Source organism: Neovison vison, chromosome 10 (assembly GCF_020171115.1).
Source record: "Neovison vison isolate M4711 chromosome 10, ASM_NN_V1, whole genome shotgun sequence".
NCBI lineage: Eukaryota > Metazoa > Chordata > Mammalia > Carnivora > Mustelidae > Neogale > Neogale vison.
Genome location: NC_058100.1, coordinates 5,290,846 through 5,315,639, shown reverse-complemented (window position 1 = coordinate 5,315,639; position 24,794 = coordinate 5,290,846). Strand labels below are relative to the sequence as shown.

Here is a 24,794-nt window from a genome sequence, read left to right as displayed (position 1 = left end):
CACAAACGTTCACTATAGTGTCATGAATGTAAGTCAAGGTAGTGCAACGTACAGGCAGGGGGATCGGGCGGAGCCGCAGCTTGGGGGAAGGAGCGATGCTACGGCTGGACAGGACGATGACAGGAGAAGTTCTTTGAGGTAAATATGGGAAGCTTATATGGAAGAGGCATTTTAAGCACTTAAAAATACATCAAGAGAGTGATACACATATGCAGTTAAAAACAGAAATCCATAGGACAAAGAAGTATGCAGTAAAAGCAACGACCCAGTTCACTCCCTGGAGGTAGCCACTGATAAGGACTTCGTATTTCCTTTCGGAACGTTTGTACAACTATTTGAGCATATAGATACACGCTTCTTCTTTATCTAACCGGTAGCATGTGATACACACTGTCCTGGGCTGCTGCTTTGTCCTTTGAGTGTATTCCATATTAGCACATACAGGTCCTCCCTTCCTTCCCTCCTTCCTTCCTTCCTTCCTTCCTTCCCTCCCTCCCTCCCTTCCCTTCCCTTCTCCTTCCTTCCTTCTTTCCTCTCTCTCTCTTTCTTTCCAAGATTTAATTTGTTTATTTGACAGTGAGAGTGAGAGAGAGCACAAGCAGGGGGAACGGCAGAGGAAGAGGGAGAAGCAGCCTCACAGGTCAACACCCTAGCTGAAGGCAGACGCTTAACCACTGGGCCCCCAGGCCCCCCTGGTCTTTCCTTTCTTCACAAAAGTGGCAGGGCTTGCTGTCGCATGGGTTCACCATTACACATTTAACCACATTCCTACTAAATGGACATTTAAGTTGTTTCTGTCCTTTTATTTAACAAGATACTACAGTGGACATGATTTTACATGGGTCTTTGTGTCCTTGAGTGAGAATAACCATTGGATTCATTTTAGCAGCTGTTTAGAAGATGGGGTGGAGGTCCAGGGTCCTTCCAACAACGCTGGACCAGTCGTGGCAGAGTCCTGAGTTGGTGCCTCCAAACTGTAGAAGCCCACAAGGGGACGGATGGAGCAAGGACTTCTTGAAGGCCGGGGACTCCAAGACGGAGCCTGTGTCTGATCTATTCATAGATTTGGGAAGTCACAGGGGTGGAGGGAAGGGGGCGCGTCAAATTCAGGTATCTTGGAGACACTAAAGGCAGTTCTGAAGTGCTTCTGTCTATAAGAGCTCCAGGCCTTACACCCTCCAGGAGGTTTTCCAACTACAGGGAGAGAAGCAGCAGCTGCTTTTCTTTTCAGGTGAAATTTTCATAGGTAGGGATTTCAGAAGACTCAGGATCATTCTGCTGTGGTGGTGGCACCACCTGTGAGCCAAAAGACACAAAGCATATGGTTAACAAAGCCCGGGAAGCCCTGGTTTCCTCGGCCCTGTGCTGCTGAGAGAGGAAGGTCAGGCCAGGCTAAGACTGGTCCGTGCTGTAGGAGTCAGGTCAGATGGATTGGCCCTGGGATGGAACAGTCCATCAGGCCGACTGCAGGCATTTCTGGAGAACCTCCTACTGGGAAGCGGACAAGGCTCTCTGTAAGGCAGATAGAGGGCAGTTTAGTGCAGCACGTTGAGGGGATACAGAAATGGCAATAAAAGGCCTTGCTCTCAAGAAGCTACTGTCTAATGAGCTCAGTCTCTGCCCTGGCTGGAGAAGCAAGACAAACATCTAGAGAAAGACATTCCAGGTGGTAGAGGTTAAGCCGTAAAGTAATGGTTCAGACTCTCAGACTTCATGTTCCCAGGGTTCTGAGGCCTCTTCGTTCAGGGAAGGCCCCAAGAAGGAGGTGAGGCATGAGCTGATGCAGAGAGGAGGGGCGGCCGGGCGTCAGGAACAGCTTGGGAACGGCATAAACCTTCGAGATAACGTGCAGAGACAGTGTGAGGGAGTCCCTGGGGTGGTGTGTGAACCATGCAGGACCCACCAGACCACTGGTGACTCAAGGCCATTCTGAAACTCAGAGTAGGGACTGATGTCCATGACTTTAAGATAGACTAGTAGTGGCCCAAACACAAAGGGCCAGGTTGGAGTAGAAAGCAGCTTTGGGAGTATAGTGTAACGTACAGATGAGGTCTCAAGGCCACAGGTGAAGTACCTTGTTGGCTAAGCATAGGCGACCTTCCACAAGGCAGGACATGAGTAGACGATGGCTGAGCGGAGCTGCATACCTGCACAGATGCTTACCGACCAAGTTCTATCCACCTTTTAAGGTCCAACACAAGTTAGTTTTTTGTTTTTGTTTTTTCCCATGAAGTCTTTCCTGTCTACCTCAGTGCAATGATATCTCCTACTTTCAATGTCTGGAAAACCCTTGGGAATGGCACACCTCACAAGTAGTATGTAGAGTGTTTTCATTTCCTTTCTAGGTGATTGAATCTTCTCCATGCCTCTTCCACTGACAGCCAGATAAGATAATAGGTCTTCAAGGTTAAGGATAGTGCCTTCACCATATCTAAATTCCATAGTATCTAGCCTAATTCTAGACACACTCAAGATGTTCAATAAATATCTATTGATTGATGCATCAGTCACAGAGAAGTAGCATAACTGAAAACCTTTGAGTTTTTCTTTTTTAAATCTTGTTTGCGGGTGCCTGGGTGGCTCAGTCCGTCGAACTGAACTTGATTTCAGCTCGGGTCATGATCTCAGGGTTGTGAGAAAGGGCTATGTGCCTGGCTCTGTGCTCAGCAGGGAGTCTGCTTAAGATTGTCTCTCTCCCTCTGCACCCTCCTCCCGCAAAATAAGCAAATAAATCTTTAAAATTTTTTTGTTTGAGCATGTTAAAACAAGGAGGAAAAACAGGGAAGGAATTCTGGGGGAGATCTGAAAACAAAAAGTATATATGAACCCAATCTTTTCAGGGAAGTGAAAGCGGAGCAGGCAGCTGGATTCAGGTCAAGGTTAATTGGTTAAGGTTATTCAGGATTATTTTAAAGCTCTTTGTGGTTTTAATTTTTTACCTATAGATATATATGTATTGTTTTAAAAAGATTTTATTTGAGAAAGAGAGAGAGCATGAGCTGGGTCGGGGGTGGGGGCAGAAGGAGAGAGGGAGGGAGAAGCAGACTCCCCAGCTGAGCAGGGACCCTAGTGTGTGGCACAGTCCCAAGACCCTGAGATCATGACCTGAGCTGAAGGCAGATGCTTAACTGACTGAGCCACCCAGGCACCCTGTATTTTTATATTTTTAAAAGATTTTATTTATTTATTTGACATAGAGAGAGAGAGGAGAGTGTGCACACAGCAGAGGGAGAGGCGGGAGCAGATTCCCCCTGAGAAGGGATCCCAACGTGGGGCTCAATCCCAGGACCCTGGGATCATGACCGGAGCTGGAGACAGACACTTAATTGACTGAGGCACCCAGGTGCCCTTCTTTCTGTTCTTTTTTTTTTATTTTGTATTTTTTTAAAAGATTTTATTTATTTATTTGACAGATGGTGATCACAAGTAGGCAGAGAAGCAGGCAGAGAGAGAGGAGGAAGCAGGCTCCCAGCTGAGCAGAGACACCGATGCGGGGCTCAATTCCAGGACCCTGGGATCATAACCTGAGCCGAAGGCAGAGGCTCTAACCCACTGAGCCACCCAGGCGCCCTCTTTCTGGTTTTTAATACTGAAAGTCCAGCTACTGTCTGTATGACCTTAGGCAAACTTAGCTTCTGCGAATCTCAGCTTCTTTTGCTAGAAAATGTGGATGATAACACATTTGTAGAGGTGTCCTAGAAATCACATGAGAATATGTCCATGTTTTTTTTTTTTTTTTTTAAAGATTTTATTTATTTATTTGTCAGAGAGAGAGGGAGAGAGAGTGAGCACAGGCAGACAGAGAGGCAGGCAGAGGCAGAGGGAGAAGCAGGCTCCCTGCCGAGCAAGGAGCCCGATGTGGGACTCGATCCCAGGATGCTGAGATCATGACCTGAGCTGAAGGCAGCTGCTTAACCAACTGAGCCACCCAGGCGTCCCTATGTCCATGTTTTATAAACTTGTTATGAAAGTTAGTTCTTCTTCTTATTTAATGGTAAATTCTACCATTAAGGGACCTTTCAACATCACAATAAAACCAATGTATTATAGTTAATAGCACATTTTCCAAAAAATCTTGACATTGGACTATTGGCTAATTTCCAGTTGTTTTGGGAAATTGCCATACCGGTGGATTAAGATAGGGTTGGAAGTAAATTTGGAAATATACATAGATCATGCAGCATTTGTGTTTACAGCTTCTCATTCTGGGCAGTGTTAAGAATAATCAATACAAAACATTATTGAATCAATTAGAAACATTCAGCCTTTGGCCAAACAGATGTGAATCAGAAATATTTGTTTAAGCATTTCTGTTGACCATGGAGTGTGTCAGGGGGATGCGTAGTGGAGAGAACTTCAGCTCCTTTCCATGGGGATCTAGGACTTTCAGTTAAAATGGCCTGTGCAATAGTTCCTTGCTTTAGGAACCCTGGGATACAGAGAAAACTGTTCTTACCTTCTGAGGTATCTGTACACAGCTGTAGACTGTGGCTGAACTCTCCTTCTGCTCAGGAACTGGGGTATTTCCCTGTAATAGACCAACATCAGAGAATCTGTAATCACCAGATAAGAGCTTTCCAGAGTTTCACGTTCAGCCCTTCAGGAGAGGGGATACCCCACCAGGTTTAGGTTTCATTCAGAGGTTGGTGGCTGCCTCCGTGCAGTGGGGAAGTGCTCTGGTTGCTCCCACCTCCCTTATCAATGGCTCAAGATTGGGAGCTGAGGATGATCACCTTCACTCCAAGGGACCCCAAGGTTTGGTGAACATGGATAGAGCCACAGCTATTTGCCCATGTGCTGCTGGTTCTGGCCCCCATTTGGAGGGACTAATCATCCCAGTTATTGGATGGTTCTAGAAGTGGAGGAGGAGGGAAGGTGTACTGATCCAAAGGGCTCACCTGCAAGTTGACGACTACTTGCAAATACACTGTGTTGTCCTCAGGTGCAGGCACCATGTTTTCTGGAGTGACAAGATCATACTCTGCTTGCCCCTCAGATGATGAGTCGGATCCAGTGTCCTGAGTGAGCAAGTCATATTCATGGTGCTTCTCAGCCTTGGGTATGCCCATCCTCTCCCGGTCCTTCTCCGTTGTTTCACTGCTGTCAGAGCTGCTGTCGGAGGTGGGCCTGTGCTGTTGCTGGGCAGTCTCAGAGAAAGTGTCCAGCTTCTGACACCCTTGGGAGAGCATATCGCATGGTGTGTGGTCAGTAGTGAGTTTCGAACACATTGTGTGGCTTGGTTAGAAAGTGTGCCAGCCCCTACCTCTTTCTTGTTTTGTGCAAGGATCCGACCTGCTCTGATCTCTACTCCAAGTGAGGCCTAAGGAACTGGAAGAGAGGTTGTCCTGTGTCCCCACAGGGGACTCTGTTCTACTCTCCCTTCCTTCCTCCTTTCAGGGATTCACTCATTTCTCTTGGGTAAATATTCATGGAGGGTGACACGGGAGTGACTTAGCAACACTCTGTGAGCCGAACTGGCTCTGTGGGCTAAGCCACCCTGAGTGCCACAATGTGTGGTCTGGGAAAACACAAAGAGGCCATTAGACCTGCTCTTGAAGGAGGACACTGTTCAGCAGGAGGTCAGATCCATACAGAGATCAATGAATGCAAGCCCAGCTCTGGCAAGGGGGATGTGACAAGTGTCAGGAAAAGGTGAGGACTTGGTCTCGGGTTAGGAAGCAGAGAAGAACTCAGGAAGTTGGTGGGATTGAGGTGGGCCTTGACGGAGGGTTGGGATTTTGATGAGTGACAGGCTGTCGTTGGTTGAAGAAGCAGTATGATTAAGGTGTTCAAAATATTTAACAGGTGCACTGGGTGCAAGACAATCAGAGTGGGCCCCTGTATTGAACAATTTGTTGGTACACCAGGTGCATGTTTAGCTGCCTTTGTGGACACATCAAGTGGAGTATTTGGTCTGAGTGTAGAATAATAATGGTTCACACGTACCAAGTGCCTCATATGTATCAGACACCATCCTAAATGTCTTCAGTCTGCATGAAATCCCATGAAACAAAAACTACATTTATTTTTTTGCAGATGAGGAAACTGTAGCACATAAGGGTTAATTATTTGCCCGAGTAAGCGGTGGGGTCAGGATCTGAATGCTGGAAACCTTGTCCCTGATGTTCTTAATTAATACTCAAAACGAATACTCAAAATTTGCATAGGAAAAAAGCAGGTAAAGGGTGTTCTGGCTAAAGAATGAATGAGAATATAAGAGTAATTACCACCTCTTGAGTGCAGTGTTGGCACTGACCCACTCAGTACTCACAGCAACTCTAAGGACTGGGCGCACTTATTTTGCAAGGTAAGGAAACCGATGCATAGAGATTGAAGTGCTCAACGTCACTTATGAACAGAGTCAAGATTCAAACACAGGACTGCCTGGCCTCAGAACACACACACTTGGCCCCTAGGTTTTACTGACTTTTGAATAACAAACAAAGGCCATGAGGAGCCATTGATGGAGAGTTGAGCTTTGCAAGGTAGTGAGCAGAAGGGATAGAAAAGAGAAACCCTGGGGAAGGAATGGCCAGTTAGGAAACTGTTATACTTTTAGGGAAGAAATAATAAGGAATGGGAATGTCCGTTGATGAGGACTAGTTAAATAAATTAAGGTACATCTGTAGGATAGAATAAATAGGAATCAGTCTTACATATGTCAGTATTACTAGGATATTCTGTTAAGTTAAAAAAAGCCAGGTTCGGGAAAATGCTGTAGATTGCTCCCATACGTGTAATTAAAAGAAAGACACCCACCCACACACATATACACAAACACATACGCACAAACCTATTTAATGCCCATAAATGCATTAAAGACCCCAAAAAGATTTAGAAATGCATCTTAACGATGAAAGTCTCCGGGGGGAGAGACCAGGAGATTGGGATTGGGAAGGAGATTTAATTGTATACCATGAGAATATAGGATTTTTCAGTTAAAAAATCCCTACTCAGTAAACAGAAAAATTGTGACACAATGAACCTTGGTAGTGACCAAAGATCTGGAGAAGAGGACACTTTGATTCCGTCCTTCCTTCCTTCCTTCCTCCCTCCCTTTTAAAAAATAGATTTTGTTTATTTGACAGGCAGCGAGATAGCCAGGGAGGGAACATAAGCTGGGGGAGTGGGAGAGAGAGAAGCAGGCTCCTCACAGAGCAGGGGCCCAACATGGGACTTGATCCCAGGACCCGGAATCGGGGCCCGGGCTGAAGGCAGACGCCTAACAACCGAGCCACGCGGGTGCCCCAAGAAGAGGAGACTTTGAAGAGATGCTAGGGGGGTTAGAGAAGCGGAACTTGGGAGGTGCTGGGGAGGGAGGAAGATCAGGGATGACAGTGCTGTCCCCAACACTTCCTTACTCCTTCTCCTGTGCCCAGATCACAAAGGGACAATGGCACAGGCTGGGGGAGACCAGGGTCTTCCCCCTAGATGTGAGGAGCGAGCCGGTGAGAAGCTCCACCCTTACCATCATTCCTACTTCTTGGTCCCTTTCTCTTGGTAACATTTTCCCATCCTAAAGGCCCACACTGTGCGGTTCCTTGAGCTGCCGGCAGCCCACCCAACCCCTCTTTCCATCTCTTCGGGGGATCTCTTCCATGAGAGGTTACATGGTTTTTTTTTTTTTTTTTTTTTAAATAGCAGGGTTTGTCCCAGTGGTGGGGAGTTTGGGAATTCCTTAGAATCCCAGAGCTTCAAGTTCAGGGTGCTAATGGAGGATACTGAGCCAAGGGAAGCGGGGGTGGTAAGACGCAGGCATCTCATCTCAGCCCTCCAACGCCCATCAGGACAATTCCACGTTTGCATACTTTGTGCTGTTGGGGTGTTGCACAGTATTTTGTTCGAAGAAAGCATTCCTTAGCTTTTTTAAAAATTGGAAAACCACTGCCTCAGGGATGTTCTTGGGCAATAGGTGTCCTATGCAATCTCATGGGTTTTAATTTTAAATAGGTTTTAGTTTTGCTCCTACTGCAAATTTTACCATTCTATCTGGCCTTTGTTCCTCCATTCTTGGAGTGAGGAAAATAACTCCATCCTCATCGGAGCCCACATTTAAAGGATGATAATGCCGGAGGAAACTTACAGATCCCAGAGGCCAGACTGCCTCCCCATCTCTGGTTATCATCTTTCTGGAGTCCGTCCTGGCTTTGATTTCTGTTCCCCAAACTTTCCTTCTCCAAGCCACATAACTTCTCAAACTTTAACAAGCGTATGATTCACCTTGAGATGCAGACTAGAGTTCGGTATCTGGGGTGGTGCCCCAAACTGGAATTTCTAACAAGCTCCTGGGTGATGTCCCGTGTTGCAGATTGACAGATCACACTGAACAAATTGTCAGGCTTTGGAGCTTCCATCTGGCCCAGAAACCCCACAGCCCGTGTCATTGGTGATATTACCTGGTGCGTCTGCTGGGGTTTCAGTGGAGCTGGAGCTGGAGGCTGGGTCTGAACCTGACAAACCAAGGTAGAGAAGACTTAGCAATAGGTCTGTTTGGAGAGAGATGTGTGATTCTAAGTGACAAAGGAGACGGGGAGAGATTTCCAGAGACAAAGACAAGAAAAACGCTCTAGGGAGGGGGTGAACCCTGACATGAGTAGGAACCCACAGGACAGGGTGACCAGAGTCCCAAGGTCATTTTCAAATGAAGAGAGGGCCCTGGAGCCTCCTGCCATTCCTCTGTCCCCTCTGTGGTGGCCACTTCTCAGGTTCGTTTGCCGTGTTGTAGGAATTGCTGCAGGGATCTTATGTGTTCTACCCAATATGCTCTTTCGGGGAACTGTTCCATTTCCCCTGCAATATGAAATTCCAAGGAAGCTGCCAATCATAATAGCTAATCCCGCTGGCCACAGTGGTTGGTCCAATCAATAGTCACATGAGCCAAGGCTGCACCAATCAGAGATCTTTCAAGTCGGAGTTGGAGGGAAACATCTTTTTTCTCTTCCTGGTGGCATATCTCTTAGTAGACACCAGCCTGGAGCTACCAACTGCTGTGTTGTGGCACAGCCCACCCCCATCCCTGCCCCTCAGCTCAAAGAGTAAAGTAAGGGTGAGAGATGGAGGGCCCTGATTTTTAAGTCTCTGGTAACATTTGTCCCTAAGGCCAGCTCCTTCCCTTTCTTCCCCAAAGATTGATTATGTGAGTCCCAAAATAATGAATCACACCTCCTTCACCGCCCCCCCTTAAAGGTAGTTTGAGTTGGGCTTCAGCGATTTGTAACTAAATTTAGAGTCCCAACTAACAGCCCTCTCCCACATCAGGAGGAGAAGAAATGAAGTTTTGGGAGAGTGGGGGTAGGAGGGGACCAGGAGAGGGCAGACAAGCCTCCGAAGGTCCCAGGGATATGGTCTGGTGCTGGCACGTGCCAGTGATCTCAGAAACCCACGTGGTATTTTTCGCTTCCAAATGTACCCGATGAAGATCCCAAAGAACAGGATGCTGGCTATCAAGAGTCCAGTGTAAAGCTCCGTGTTCCTCTCAGGCCCTTTGAAGAGGAAATGAATGACATTAATACAAATAATGACAAGAAGATTGGAATAAGCAATGGACAAAGCATAATGGCCATCTTAAAAAAAAAAAAAAGCAAAATGTCCTCTTAAAAATCTCATGCTATCGCAGGAAATATTCCTTTTCATTCATTCATTCTACAACTATTTATTGAGTAGGTATTGTTCTGGGCTAGATATTATAGCAGTGCTTAAGGTAGACACTGTCCCTAGGTAGAGAGGTACATGCCTTGCCCAGTGTCACAGAGTTTTAAATACTTAGACAGGATTTGAATGTAGGCTGCCTGGTTCTACCCAAGACATGCTTATCCATCACACTACACTGCTCCTCTCTGTAAATGGTGTAAGGGCAGTTCTAGGCTCGAGACGGAGTCAAGATTTCCACTTCGTAGGGCTCTAAATCCATCTGCCAGCCTGACCTAGCGTTATCACCTCCCAGGTAAACCTTTCTTTTTCTACTTCCTTCTAGAACAGAACAGAGCACAGAACTCAGGGTTCCACTCGTGCTTTTGTTGTGTGACATTGAGCAAGTCCCTAATCCTTTCTGAGTCTCAGTGTCTTCATGTAACGGAGGATAGTAAGGGTATTTGCTGTGTAGGATTATTGTGAAGCTAATTGTGTTAAAATGCACATGGTCCTAGAATAGTGCCTGGCATCTAGGGAGAGACCCTAGGGCTTCCTTTCTAGCTTCCACTCAGAGTCTGTGGTCCTTCGTGGTTTGCCTTCCTTCACCGATCCATTTCAATCAACTCATCTCCACTAACTTCTGACACTGTGCTGTCCATGTATGGTAGCCACAACCCATGCTCTAAGCCCTTGGAGTGTGGCCAGTATGACTGAAGAACTAAATTGTTTACTTTATTTAATTTCTAAAAAATTGAAATGGAAATAGAAACATGGCGATTTAATTTCTTATTGAAAAATGGTAAGTAGGTTTGGAACAACTTGGATATGTAAAGCTATTTTTTTTCAACTGTCACTTTTATGAAATCTGAATACAGACGGAGTGCTTCCCATGGAAATTTGTCATCTGAACGGAGATGTGCTGTTGGTGCAAAATCCATACTGGATTTCAGAAGCTTAGTACAACAAGAAATGTAAGTTATCTCAATGGTAATTGTATTGAATATAATCCAAAACGGTGATATTTTGGATTTAGTGGGTTAAATAAAACATATTATTAAGGTTAGTTTTACTTGCTTCTTTTGACTTTATCTAATGTGGCTATTAGAAAGTGTGAATGACACGAGGGACTCCCGTTATATTTCTGCTGGAATGTCCTACTCTTGTCCACTCTCGTCCACACTCTCTCACTGCATTTCATAAAGAACCACTCAGACTGCGAACACTTGGATACCAACGTCCCAGTCCCTGAAGTCTGGCTGAGCAGAGATAAACGGTAACCTGGACAGATGTCGCCAGGAAGAAACTGCTGGGAGCTGCTGCTGACAGGGTTGCTGGCGATGCATGTGATGTTGGGGTGATTTGCACCACGTGTCCAAGAGACATTGAGGTGAGGTCCCTCTTGGGACTCGAAGGTTCCTTTTTGTAGGGGGGCCCATCTGTATGTCACGTTGTGTCCACTGTCCTCCACTGAGCATGTCAGGTTGACCCTGCAGATACCATCCTTAGCAAGCCCAGGATGCCAGGTAATTTTTGGCTTCTTCAATCTCCCTGTGTGAGGAGAAAGACAGACCTAATGTGGAGTCAGGCCTGCCTGCTGGGCAGTCACCACGTCCTCACTCATTCAGAACACGCTCCTGAAGTTGGGTGTTGGCACCACGTTAGGGCCGAGAAAGTGCCTCCAGGAGTCGCAGGAATTTTGGAATGCACCTGGCCTTTCTCTTGGCAGCCATGGAATCTCAGACATACCCCTTCACCACTACGGGACTTTGATGCTCAGATGTTAAACAAAGGAGTCAAAATAAAAACTGGAAAAAGAAAGACATCACATCACTCCATAGCGTACCCTGTGAAGAACCAGCAAACCCGTCCACACAGGTAGGTACAACGTCTCATGCACTCTGAGGACTTGAGGGCTTACCTGTTGAGGTTCCATCATCGACGTTCTTTACTCAGGAGATAAAGGGTGAAGAGCTGAGTGCCGCTCTGACATAGAGTTAGTGCTCAATAAATGTTAGTGATTTTAAAAGAAATATAACACTGGCACTAGTGATTCCTAATTTATTATTATTTTCACTTAATCTTCTTTCTCTTTTTTTAATAGTTGAGTCATGGCATGCTATAGATGTGGACTAGCTGACTTCCAGCATATTCTAACAGGACCATGCTCCGTGAGTCTCCATAGATAAGTAGACACCAACAAACCCAGGCAGGGGATGTGACGACCACGTCTGGGTGGTACAGCGGAAGCAGGTGGCAAATGTAAACCCAGCTGTCAAGCCAGCCTCCTGCAAGGCCCAGGCCTGAGGAGAAAGACCGCAAGTTCTGTCCCTCACACTCGGGAGAGCCAAGCAGCCGTCCCTCTTGGAGGTCAGAGGGTCTTTGGATACTAAAGCCTTTCTCCTCGGTCTTCTCTTTTCCACTCCAGCCTGCTGTGCCCTTATCTAAAAGGATACTCGTCTATAAAAATGCGGGTGGAAGAGTTCTGAGATTCACCTGACAAGCAATGCAGGAGGACAGGGATAAGCACTGCAGGTGGGGTGGCAGAGGCCAACCTCGAACTTAGCAGAAGGGGGACTTGGCAAGTAGTTCCTGCCCAGCTGCTGGCTGGAAAATTTCCCTCCGGTGAGTTGACTTGTCTGGACTCAAAAGCTGTGCTAGCGATCTGAGGTATTTGGGGAGGCAGGGAAAGGAGAAAAGAGGAAGGAGAACCATCCCAGGGGAGGAATGTAATGATGAGTACTCTTCTCAGAAACTCACCATAGACATGCAGCGTGATGTGCTTTGTGCTGATGACTCCGGAGGCCTGGGAGCACACGTAGGCATGGTAGTGGCCAGCATTCTCCATCTTTAGCCGGCCAATCATCAGGGAGTAGTCTTGGCTGGAGTTCATATTGGCATCCTTGAACTTCATGAGTGGATCAGCTGTTGCTGCTGCTTTCTGCTCTTTGCTGATAATAGACGCGTTAAACATCCAGATGACGTTCTCTCCGGAGTGACTGGCCGAGAGTGTTAGGGGCAGGGTGACTGACTCCCCCAGGATCCCCACTACTGTCTCCCCTATTGACTCTCCTCCTGAAGGTCCTGGGGCTGCAGTCAGAGATGAGACATTGTGGCTTCAGTCATTGGGTCTCTTCCCTAAACCCTCAGCCTGCCTGAAGGAGATTGAAGCCCCATAAGCTCTCCTGCCCACACCCCCTTCCCCTTCCTTTGACAAGGCATCCCTGCTGGACACTTGTCATGGACAGATATACACCTGGCTCTGCCTTTTGCATACTCAGGCCTCCCTTGCCCTCCCTGTCCTTCTGAGGAGACCGCAGGGGATACCTTCAACTAAATAAAGAACAAATTGGATCTCTTCATCCATATTCCCTTCCCTTCCCTTGCTTTATCTTTAAGGTTTCAGAATTCCCTGGGAGTTCCCAAGTGCCCTGCCAGTCTCCCTCAGACCCCGGAGGGTGGAGACCAAGAGTTCTTCAAGCCTGTCTTCGTCCTCACTCCACCTGTGTCCTGCCAGAACCCTGTTGGTTTAGACTCCGTGACTGCTCAGACCATCTCTGAAATCCCCTGGAGGGCCCAAGTGGAGCCTGTACCTATACAGAACTGCCGGGTGCGGACAGGGCTGGAGGTGCTCTGGCTGACCGGGTTCCTGGCTGTGCAGGTGTATTGCAGGTCTGGGTCACACAGCGTCCGGTGGATGATGACAGTGGAGCCTTCCTGCGATTCAGAAGCCTGGGTGTCCTGCAGGGTCCAGCTGTACAGAACACTTGTCCATGCCCTCTCCACAGAGCAAATCAAGGTAATGTTGCAGGAGCCACTGTCGGACATGTTCACAGACTTCATGATGACTTGAGGCTCTGGCACCTGCTCTGTAGGGACAACAGCAACAAGGAGATTACTCAGATCCCTTCAGCAGCAGGACACATCTGAGAGAAGAGGCTGGTGATGATAGAAGACCCAGGGACAGAAGGAAGAGCCAGAATACCTGTTCCAGGGGAAGTTTTCTCTTAGTTTCCCCCGCAGCCTGGACTGAGTGCCCCTCTTCTACACTCCCGTAAATCCCCAAAGAGTGTTACCTCCATGACTCAGCGAGACACCAGTCTGATTACTCCTCTCTCTCCCCAACAGTACATGAACTCCTTCAGGACCTTCTGTGAAAGTCTTTCTTGAATGTTTGGTGAATAAATGCACAAATGAATCAGCCCCAAACTGTGCAGCAGAGAGTTCTGCCTCTAGAATTTGGAGTTGCTTTTGTCTTTTGGTTGGAATTTATGACCATTGTGCTTTCAGACCTTCTTCCTGGTCCTTTCTTTCCCTTTTGTTCCATTTCTTCTGTCCACTGTGTGTGTGTGTGTGTGTGTGTGTGTGTGTGTTTAAGTGTGCTTTTGGGGGGGAATTGATAATACATAAAATTGAAAGGATACAAAAAAGCATACATAGTTTAAAAAGCAAGCTTTCTTGTTCCCAGCTACTTGTTTCCTCTCCCCAGGAATTATGCTATGAACTTCCTGTTGATTTTTCTAGAAACATTCTAGATATAGACAGATACATGATAGTATAGTATATGTATACTATATATTACTATTATATATACTGTATATTACTATTATATACATACACACTGTCCTCAAGCCTTTAAAAATTTAATTATATGTTGGCTTTCTGGGGAAGACGGCAGAGTAGAAGGACCCTAAGCTCACTTGTCCCATGGATACAACTGGATAACACCCGCATCCATGTGAATAACCCAGAAAATGCGCCGAAGACTGGCAGAACTAAGGTTCCACGGCTAAATGTATAGAAGAGGTCACCGCAAAGAGGGTAAGAAAGGCAGAGGCGCAGTTGGGAACTTATGGACCCACAGGACCGTCCACAGGATGGAGGGATAGTGTAGGTGCAGAGGAGGGACAGAAACACTCTCACACAAGGAAGAGGAATCCTCGTAACATTTGGTTTGGAAAACCAGAGGGGCCTGATTTCGTGAGTTCTTACAATCAGCAGGGGCTTAACACCTGGAACTTTAAAAATGGGCTGGCTGGGCTCTGGGAGGGGGAAAGGAAACTGCATCCCTTCTATAAAGAGGCAGCACAACAAACAGCACCTCCTGCCCCCCGGGACAGTAGCAGCAGTTTGAAAATCACCTGGAATATGTGGGAAGGAGACTTGTTTACTAATCTCAGAACATGTTCTGGAGGGGCAGATGTCACAAGCAGACTTCTCCAGGAACAAAGGAGCTAGAGGACATCATTTCCTTCCCCTGTCCCCACCCCGCCTCGCCTAGACACATGGACACCTGTGGGAACCAGTACAGTGCCAACGTGCAATACCTAACTTGCTAACAGCTCACTTGACCCCTGCATTCTCCTGTAGACATGCCCCTCCCTGTCATGCCTCCTTTGCAGACCTGCTCCCACCGCAGACTTGCACACACCTTGCTAACACCAGACACCTTGCCCTCCACCCAGCCCCCGCTTCTGCAGATTTGCTTCCTGCAACCCAGCTTGCCTGGGTCCCCTTTGCTACAGGTCCCCTCCTGCAGCCTGCTTGGAGGGGGAGAAGCAAAGCTTGATACGCTGCCCAGCTTGCCCCCGAGTTCTCCTGGTCCTGACCTGTCCAGTGTGCTCCCGGCCACAGCCCATCCAAAGTAGTGCCTCAAACCTGACAGTGTACAAGCAGTGCCAGCAGGGGCCAGCACTCCAAAGTGACCCCTGTCCCAGGGGGAAGGGAAGATGACCACACACACACACACACACACACACTCCAACATGGCCACAGCAATGGGTTTGGGGCCAACATCTGGTCTGAGGACAGGCCCTGCCCACCAAAGGAAGCGTCTCAGGGAACAAAACAAGGAAATCACCCTGTAATTCAGTGCTATTGCATCTCTGGCAAATGTCTGCTCTGACTCCGCTCAAGCCCAGGCAGCCCGAGACTGGTCACTAACAACACGAGCACAAATAGCCCTTAACCTACCGAGCCACCCAGGCACCCCGGCACCCCATTGATCTTTTCAAAGAACCAGATCCTGGCTCCATTGATCTGTTCTGTTGGTTTTTAAGCTTCTCTTTATTTCTGCTCTAATATCGATGATTCCTTCCTTCTACTGGTTTTGTGTTTTGTTTGTTCTTCTTTTTCTAGCTCCTTTAGGTGTGAAGTTAGGTTCTTTCTTTGAGTTTTCTTCCTTCTTGAGGTAGGCCTATATTGCTATAAACTTCCTTCTTAGAACAGCTTTGGCCGCATCCCAAAGATTTTGGACTGTTCCATTTTCCTTTGTCTCCATGTACATTTGATTTCCTCTTTGACTTCTTGGTTGACCCATTCATTGTTTAGTAGCATGTTATGTAACCTCCACGTATCTGTGTTCTTTGCAAATGTTTTCTTGTGATTGATTTCTAGTTTCATAGTGTTGTTGTCAGAAAAGATGCATGGTATGACTTTGATCTTTTTGAACCTGTTGAGACTTGTTTAGTGTCCTAGTATGTGACCTACTCTGAAGAATGTTCCACGTGCACTTGAAATGAATGTGTATTCTGCTGTTTTAGGATGAAATGTTCTGAATATATCTGTTAGATTCATCTGATCCAATGCTTATCCAGTTAAGGGTCTGCCTTGGGCCCAGGGTCTTGGGATTGAGGCCCTCATCAGGCTCCCTGCTCAGCAGGAGGCCTGCTTCTCCCTCTCCTTCTGCTGTTCCCCCTGTTTGTGCTGTCTCTCTCTCTCTCCAATAAATAAATAAATAAATAAATATTTTTTTAAAGAAAGAAAATATCAACAATATTGATAAACCTTTAGTGAGTCTATGGGAGAAAGGAGGAGGAGAGAAAGAGAGAGAGAGAGAAGACTCAAACAAAATCAGAAATGAAAGAGGAGAAACAATAACTCAGAAATACAAAGGATTATAAAGAATATTATGAAAAATTATATGCCCACAAATTGGAGGATCTAGAGGAAATGGACAAATTCCTAGAAACATATACCCTCCCCAAACGGAATCATAAAGAAACAGAAAATTCCAGTACTGGGTATTTACGCAAAGAATATGAAAACACTAATTTAAAAAGATATATGCACCCTTGTGTTCATAACAGCATTATTTGCAATAGCCAAATTACAGAAGCAGCCGAAGTGTCTATAGATAGATGAAAGGATAAAGGATATATAAAGAATATATATATGTGTATATATATATACGTATATATATATGTATGTATATACACATACATATACACACATATATATACATATACATATATATGCACACACACATACATACATATACCATATATATATATGAGTATTAGTCAGCCATAAGAAGGAATGAAATCATTTTTCTAAAGATTCTGTTTATTTATTTGACACAGAGAGAGAGAGACAGCAGGAGAGGGAACACAAGCAGGGGGAGTGGGAGAGGGTGAAGTAGGCTGGGCAGAGAGCCCGTTGTGGGGCTCGATCCCAGGACTGTGGGATCATGACCTGAGCCGAAGGCAGATGCTGAACAATTGAGCCACTCAGGCGCCCCGTGAAAGGAGTGGAGTCTTGTCATTTGTAACAACATGGATGGTTCTAGAGAGTATTTTGCTAAGTGAAATCAGTCAGTCAGAGAAAGACAAAAACCATATGATTTCACTCATATGTGGGATTTAAGAAATAAAATGAACAAAGGAAAAAAGCACAAACCAAAAAACAGATTCTTAACGACAGAGAACACACTGATGGTTGCCAGAGGTCGAGTAGGGGATGGGTGGACTCAGGGAGGGGATTAAGAGCACACTTCTCAGAACGGGCAGCGGGTGATGTACGGAAGTGCGGGATCACCGTACGCACACATGAAGCTAACGTAGCACTGTGCGTTCCTGGTGCTGCAATTAAAACAAGCTAACAATGTGACTTAGAAATTGCTGCCGGTTGGTACATATGGAGCTCACTCATTCTGTTTCTATTCCCTGCAAAGTATTCCATTTCTTTAACATATGCAGAGCACTCAACAAATCAATAAAAAAGGTCAAACTACCTGATAGAAAAATGGTGCTACAGGCTGAAGTGTGACTTCCCAGAGTCCATATCTTGAAGCCCTAATTCCCAGTACCTCAGAACATGATTTTATTTGGATAGAGGACTGTATTTGGAGATAGAGGCCATTAAGTTAAAATGAGGTCATGAGAACGGTCCCTAATCCCAAATGACTGGTGTCCTTATAAGAAGAAGAGATGAGGACATAGAGGACACAGACGGAGGGATGGCCATACAAGGACATATCAAAACAGGCAGCTATCTGCAAGCCTAGTAGCAAGGTCTCAGAAGAAACCCAGCCTGCTGACACCCTGATCTTGGGCTTCCACTCTCCAAAACTGTGAAAATAAGCTTCTGTGGTTTAAGCCACCGAGGCAGTGCTATATCGTTATGGCAAACCCAGCAAGCTAGCTAGTACAGACGGGTTAAGGGTATTAACAGAGTTGCAGAAAAGAGAACACAAACGGTTTTAAACATATTTTGGCTGTGTTTTCACTCTGACATCTGTATTTATGGAACTGCATGAAAAGGACCAACATGGTGGCCCTATTTGTCCTAGAGAGATAAACACCTAGGAAGAAAAAAAATCTGCTTTTAAAAATAAAAGATTAGGGGCACTTGGGTGGCTCAGTGGATTAAGCAACTGCCTTTGCCTCAGGTCATGGTCTCAGGGTCCTGGGACTGAGCCCATGTCCAGCTCTGCGCTCAGCGGGGAACCTGCTTGTTCCTCTCCCTCTGCCCCTCCTCCAATGTGTGCTTTCTCTCTGCCTCTCTCCCTCTCTCTTTCTCAAACAAACAAACAAACAAACAAATAAATCTTTAAAAAAAAAATAAAAGTTCGGGGTGCCTAGGTGGCTTAGCCTTTTGAACATCTGGCTGAGTCCAGCTCAGGTCATGATCTGGGTTCATAAAAATGAGCCCTGCGTGGAGTCTGCTCAGAGTCTCTCTCTCCCTCTGCCCGCCTCCTTCTCAAAATAAACACATAAAATCTTAAATAAATAAACAAACAAACAAACAAAACATTAAAACCCATGGAAACTCTCTGGAACTCACCATAGACGTACAGTATAAATGTCTTGTCAGTGGTGACTGCAGAAGTCTTCCGGTTTATCTGGGCTTTGTAGGATCCAGCATCTTCCAAAGTCAGGCTGCTGAGACGCAAGGAGTAACTGTCCCAGCTGATGTTTAGTCGGTCCTGGTAGCTTTTGGCTGTGATGAAAATCTGTTTTTCTGCAGTTACGAAAGCAAGAGTGCCTTGGGGACCACTCCAGGCGACATTCTCAAACTCTGTGTCTACTGAAATGTTCAGGGGGAAAATCACCAAACCCCCTAGAATCCCGGGCACCACTGCTGGGGTTGAGTCCATTTCAGAGGCTCCTAGCCCTGCAGAGACAGAAGAGGGATTTGGAGAAGAAGTAGCTGGACTCCTCAAGTCAGCCTTCATTCATTCATTCTATAAAAACATACTGGGAATAAATGACAGATGTTGAGAAATGAAATGAAATTCCTGCCCTCCTTCCTCTAGGCTCATTGCCCAGCAGAATCATTCCTTCATTCCCTCACTTAAAAAACACTCTGTTTTATAAACGCATCTACAAAATCAGTTAAACAGACTTTCTAGTTTTCTATCCCAATGTGGAAATTAGGCTGGTGACTTGGGGTGAGTTTTTGAATTGCTCTGAGAATCAGTTACTCATCTATAAGACAGAAATGTTCACACCTATGCTATCTTCCTTTAGGGATATGGTAGAGATGGAATAAAATAGGTTGCTGTAAATCGTAAAGAACAAAGCAAGTAAAAAGGGAGCATATTTTAAAAAATGAGACGGGTTGATGGATGGCTAGCAGGGTGGCTAGATGGACAGGTGTGGGGGAAGGCAAGTGAAGGGAAAGTAATGGTAGAGCCAGGGTGGGAAGCATGTGAGTGTTAGGGCAAAATTCTTTCAAGTTTTCTTTGTGTTCAAGAATTTTCATAATAAAACGTCGGCCACAAAGGACCATTTCTCATCTCTATCTCGCTCTTCCTTTCCCTCATTGTCCAGGGGATCTCAGACTGGCTTTGTCTTGGCCGGGGAAATCTGGTCTGTCCTTAGGAACAAGGTCTGGGGTTGGGAATAGTTAAGTAGCAAGGATTCTGCTCCTGATTTCCTCATCTCGGGGAAGACCCAGATCCCTGATGTACATTGTTACCATGGCTTCCATAGGCCCAGCATCGGTCCGAGGCAGCTCATTTCCTTGCAGGGGCCCCGTGAGTGTCTGCTGGGGGACCTCAGATTCAAGAGCTTCTGAGGCTCTGGAGAGTCCTCTGATCAAATTTGATCCAGATCAAATCAGATGGGTTCAGGACCCAGATTACTCCAGGAATCTGCTTTGAAAGTAAGTAGAAAATGTTGGAGAGAAAGGAAAATCTGAAGCACAGCCTGGAGAGATGGAAAGAGGCTGAGGTGTGCTCTGAAGGCCCAGAGTGTACAGAGTTATGCAGGTACACAGATGAGAGCCCTAGATTGGTGTAAACTGGTGCAGGGCTGGGGACCGGGGCGTGATTCTCTACGTATATCAGCCAAGCACTTGGACCTTATAGGGAGGTCGCTAGGAGGATGCAGGACTAGGGACCTTGGACAAGTTAGTCTAGGTCAGTTCAGGAAGATTCTAGGGGCAGTCAAAAAGCAGAAACTGGGTTCGTGTGATGCTGGTTTGAAGTTACCCGAAAGAGAGCTCTTCACCTCTGAAAGATACTGTTCATGATTTCTACGACAACTAGCACTGTGTAGAAGTGACCTCATTCAGTCCTCAAAATTACCTGAAAATTAGCTCATGTTTACAGAAAGGGAGCTAAAATTTTGGGAGTTTTAGCCACTTGTTTAGATGACAGGTTGGTCAGCTTCAGAGCCCAGATTCCATGTACATGATGTCCCGGAAGGTGGAGGCCGAGAGCTCTGACCACCCTCCATCCCAGGAGCCCAGAAGGGTCTGAGTCTTGGCTGGGCACATATGACGCACCCGTGTCTCCTCACATCAAAACAAGGTGCACAGACTGTCAGCAGGAGAAGAGAGCTGTGGTTCGCGTGTCGAATCCTGCTGCTGCTGCAGCAAACAAAGCTATGATGCTCCGTGACTCCCAGTGCAGGGACAGGAGTCTCAGGCATCAGCCATCTTATTTTGAACTACGCCATTTGGCAAATAATAAAAGGGTGTTCAATGATTGTGATATCTGAATTTGGCTTCCCCACCTTCAATAGTTTCCAAATAGTGTATTTAGTGATTATTATAACAATCAACTTCTCCCAGCTACATGCCAAGTGCTTGCTTACAGATAACATTTTTCATGTACAAGAGAGTCTTGCATGATATGTCTTACTAATCACATTCTATGTTTAAGAAGCTGAGGCTCACACAGCTAAGAAACGATGGAGCAAAGATTTAATTTCAAATGTTTCTGATATTTGTAGGGGCAGAGGATGGGCTGCCCTGAGGTGGGCCACTTTGGCATGAAGATTATTCCAAACCGAAGGCAATCAAGACGATGTGGGCTCCAGAGAAACTTTTGCCTTTCCCTGAACTACACAGAAGAATCTGAACTGGGGATCTTTCCCAGAATAAGGGTTACTAGCAGAGATGAATTTTATCTGAGTGACCGTTCTGCACGGCAGGGCAAACCTCTAATTTCGGGACATCTTCTGTTCTCTGCATTGCCCTGTGAACTACCCTCCTTCCCTCTGAGGTCCCAGACCCCTGCCCCCTTCTCCTTAGTCTGGGATGACGTAGATACCTCATTTTGCCTGAGGGTCTTTGGAATTTCCTTGTCTGTGTGGACTCCTCATATATATGTCATTAAATTTGATTTTTTTTTTCTGTTAATCTGTCTCATGTCAACTTGGTTCTTAGTCCAGCTAAAAGGACCTTGAAGGGGACAGGAATTCTTGCTCCCCACAAAAGGGGACAGGACATTCTTTCTCCTTGACATACCGAAGTGGAAGAACTTTTCACCCTACTGCCTCCTAAGATCCTGAAACCATTCCCTGGAGACACAAAAGCATCAGAGAAACTCCCTGCTAGACCAAGACAGTGAAGTTTGAGGTCATCCCCAATCAGCGGAGCTAGATAGAGGGAGATGCCTCTTTACCTTGAAATTTACTTGTTGGTCATCTGAGGTTTGAGTGACATTAGATGGTGAACTTCTGGTTTATCCAACACAGCCAGGTAGCACCCCAAGAGTTGGGTGTGACTACAAGGAACCATGATGCTTGTAATGTTTTTATGGCAAGCAAAGATGAGATGCAAAGTGAAAAGAGATTAGATCGGAACCCAGCCCCAGAGTCTAGGCCCTGCCCCCGAGCATGCATCTGGGAGGTTTTCTAGAGCTCCCCTCACTGCCACCCCTCCACCCCCTCTGCACTCAGATCCTTAGGCTAACTGTGCTATCCTCCAAGGTCCTGAGGAAAATAGTATTCCCAGAGGGACAGTAGAGGTCACTGTCCCAGGGGGCTGAGACCCTCCCTGGGGTCCTGAGTCAGCTCTGTCTGCTGGTCATGCTGCTGAGAGATGTTTCCAGAAAATAGCAGGACTTGGGCCTTGACGGGGAGGTAGGATGTGGGGAGAAAAGGACATTCGGAGAGAAACCACCCAGCTCAGGGCCACCAGACCATCTCCAGACCACAAGGGAAGCCCCCGGTTTGGGATATCTGATGAACATGACAGATGTAGAAAGAAGTTCCAGCAGTTCAATATGTCCCCAGAAAAGGGGGTGGCTTGTCACCAGAATTTTCATGTATCTCTCTGTGGATTTTATCCACATTGTACAGGGAACAAACTCATCACTCAGCATTCCTTAGCGGGAAAATGTCAGAGTGAGAGGAACATAGTTATTTGAGACAGGGGCCAGAACGTCATCTACTCACGGTGAGTGACTATGCACAGGCTGACACACGCACACGCCCCCCCAACGCCCACACACGTACACGCTCACACATGCACATGCTCACACACGCACATGCTCACACGTACACGCTCACACACGCACATGCTCACACACGCACATGCTCACACGTACACGCTCACACACGCACATGCTCACACACGTACACGCCAACACGTGTACACGTTCACACACGTACATGCTCACATGCCTGCATGCACGCACACATACACAAGAATAACGTGGAACCCACAGACGAACTATCACAAGGAGAGGAGTTTCCAGATTTTACCAGCAAGAACTCCAGCGAACAATGTGACCAGCCCCACAGGGACACCGCCAGTGAGGGGCAGTGGCCATAACGGGGACTTACCCACTGGCAGGAAGAGGAGATGGGTCCAGAGAAAGGAAAAGAACATGTGTGTCTTGGTCTTCTGTGGTTTACTGGAGAAGGACTGTAGAGCCGAGTCATCCGGGTGTTGCTTGGGGCCTGCCATGATGATTTGTTTTTGGATCTCCGGCTGAAAGAGGAAGCACTTACGTAACACAGACTCCTGTGCACGCGTGTGTCTGGTTGGGCGAGCGCTGTCTGTAACGGGCACCACAGGCTCCTCCCGCTCGCGGGCTGCGCAGCCACCCCAAGATCAAGAGGAGCGCGCTCTACCGACTGAGCCAGCCAGGTGTCCCCGTATCGGCCTCTTCTCCGTGTGGGGCTGGTGTCCTGGCTTGCTGCTACCGAGGAGAACGTGGCCGTGGTGATAAGCTGTCGCTTCTGAGATTAGGTGACAGAAGGTTGTGTCTTCCATCTCTGTGTCTCTCTCCCTCTCTCCCACCCCCAGGTCCCTTTGCCCCGAGCCAAGTATTGTGTTGTGAGTCGGAGGCCTCAAGGCGAGGAGCCAGGGAGAGCGCCAGCCCAGACCCAGCAAGGAGCGTACGTCTCTGCCTACAGTTCATGAGGACTTGAGAGCCCCGGGGAGGCCATGCCTGCCCAGGGAGGTCGGCAACCCCGCCCATGCCTTGACTGGTGCTTGGTGAGACACCGGGACCCAGAGGCACCAGCTAGGCTGTGCCTGGTTGGCTGATCCCGAGAGACCGTGAGGTAATAAATCTTATTTTAAGCTGCAAAGTTCTGTAATTTGTTACGCAGCAATGGATAACAAACAGCATGGCCCAATGAACTCACTGTTTGCTTTGCAAAGCTAGTTTGCATTTGCCTTCTCATCCTGTACAACCAAGAGGCTTTTCAACCGAGAGGTAGGAAGGAAGGGCCGTCAAAGCTGCCTTGAGGATGGAAGCTTCCAGGGGCAGCTGTGCAGTCGGCAGGCCAGGGGATGGCATCATTCCCTTTATCCGGGTGTGGGAAACAGACTTTTCTTTTCTTTCTTTTTTTTTTTTTTTAAAGATTTTATTTATTTATTTGATAGAAAGAGATCACAAGTAGATGGAAAGGCAGGCAGAGAGAGAGAGAGAGGGAAGCAGGCTCCCCGCTGAGCAGAGAGCCCGATGCGGGACTCGATCCCAGGACCCTGAGATCATGACCCGAGTCGAAGGCAGCGGCTTAACCCACTGAGCCACCCAGGCGCCCGTTCTTTTCTTTTTTTTTAAAGTAGGCTCCACACCCAATGTAGAGCTCAGTGCGGGGCTCGAACTCACAACCCCGAGATCAAGACCTGAGCTGAGATCAAGTGTCACACGCGAATTGACTGAGCCACCCAGGTGCCCCGGGAAACTGACTTTTTAAAAGGGGGATGTACGGTGTCTGGTTAAACGGTAACTAGTTGGTGTCTTGAGATTCAGATTGTGTGTTTGCTGAGGTTGTAGCCGGAGAGGACTTGGAAGGAAAAGTGCAGGAAAGCGGAGTGGGGGGTTTCAGGTGACATTCAGTGAGTGCGTGTCAGGTGCTGGACCCCCGACAGCGGACACGCACGGACTCATTTAGTCCACATGACAGCTTGAGGAGAGCGGTATTTTTATCACCCCCGTTTTGTAGATGAGGAAGCCACGGTATAGAGAGGCTAAGTGGCTTATTCTGACATTTTTAAAAATAAGAATTTGAGCCCAGGAAGTCTGGGAGACGGGTCGGAGGGAGAGAGCGGACCATGAGGACGGCAGGCATCTGCCATCAGAGGGCACGTGCAAGCTTCAGAGCGAGGCCTCCTTAAATTTTGTGAGGCAGGTGCCTCTCTTGCCTCCCGCTAGTCCTGGCCCTGGGGCTGGAGTGTGGCTGTCTAGAGAGAACTGC

General features: G+C 47.1%; 1 protein-coding gene across 2 annotated transcripts; it reads right to left on the bottom strand.

The window, feature by feature from the left end:
- Nucleotides 1–788: 788 nt before the first annotated feature.
- Nucleotides 789–23,074, bottom strand: LOC122918355 (T-lymphocyte surface antigen Ly-9-like). Of its 2 annotated transcripts, XM_044266691.1 has the most exons (10): nt 22,926–23,074; nt 18,691–19,020; nt 13,221–13,496; nt 12,388–12,717; nt 10,909–11,178; nt 9,384–9,482; nt 8,397–8,450; nt 4,899–5,176; nt 4,457–4,528; nt 789–1,296 (listed from the first exon to the last, which is right to left on the bottom strand). In XM_044266691.1, exons 1-10 carry the CDS (start codon nt 23,047–23,049, stop codon nt 1,228–1,230), a joined length of 1,902 nt encoding a protein of 633 aa, XP_044122626.1. In that variant the 5' UTR covers nt 23,050–23,074; the 3' UTR covers nt 789–1,227. The 2 variants fall into 2 exon arrangements, with proteins under 2 accessions (XP_044122626.1, XP_044122627.1); XM_044266692.1 differs by lacking the exon at nt 10,909–11,178.
- Nucleotides 23,075–24,794: the final 1,720 nt, after the last annotated feature.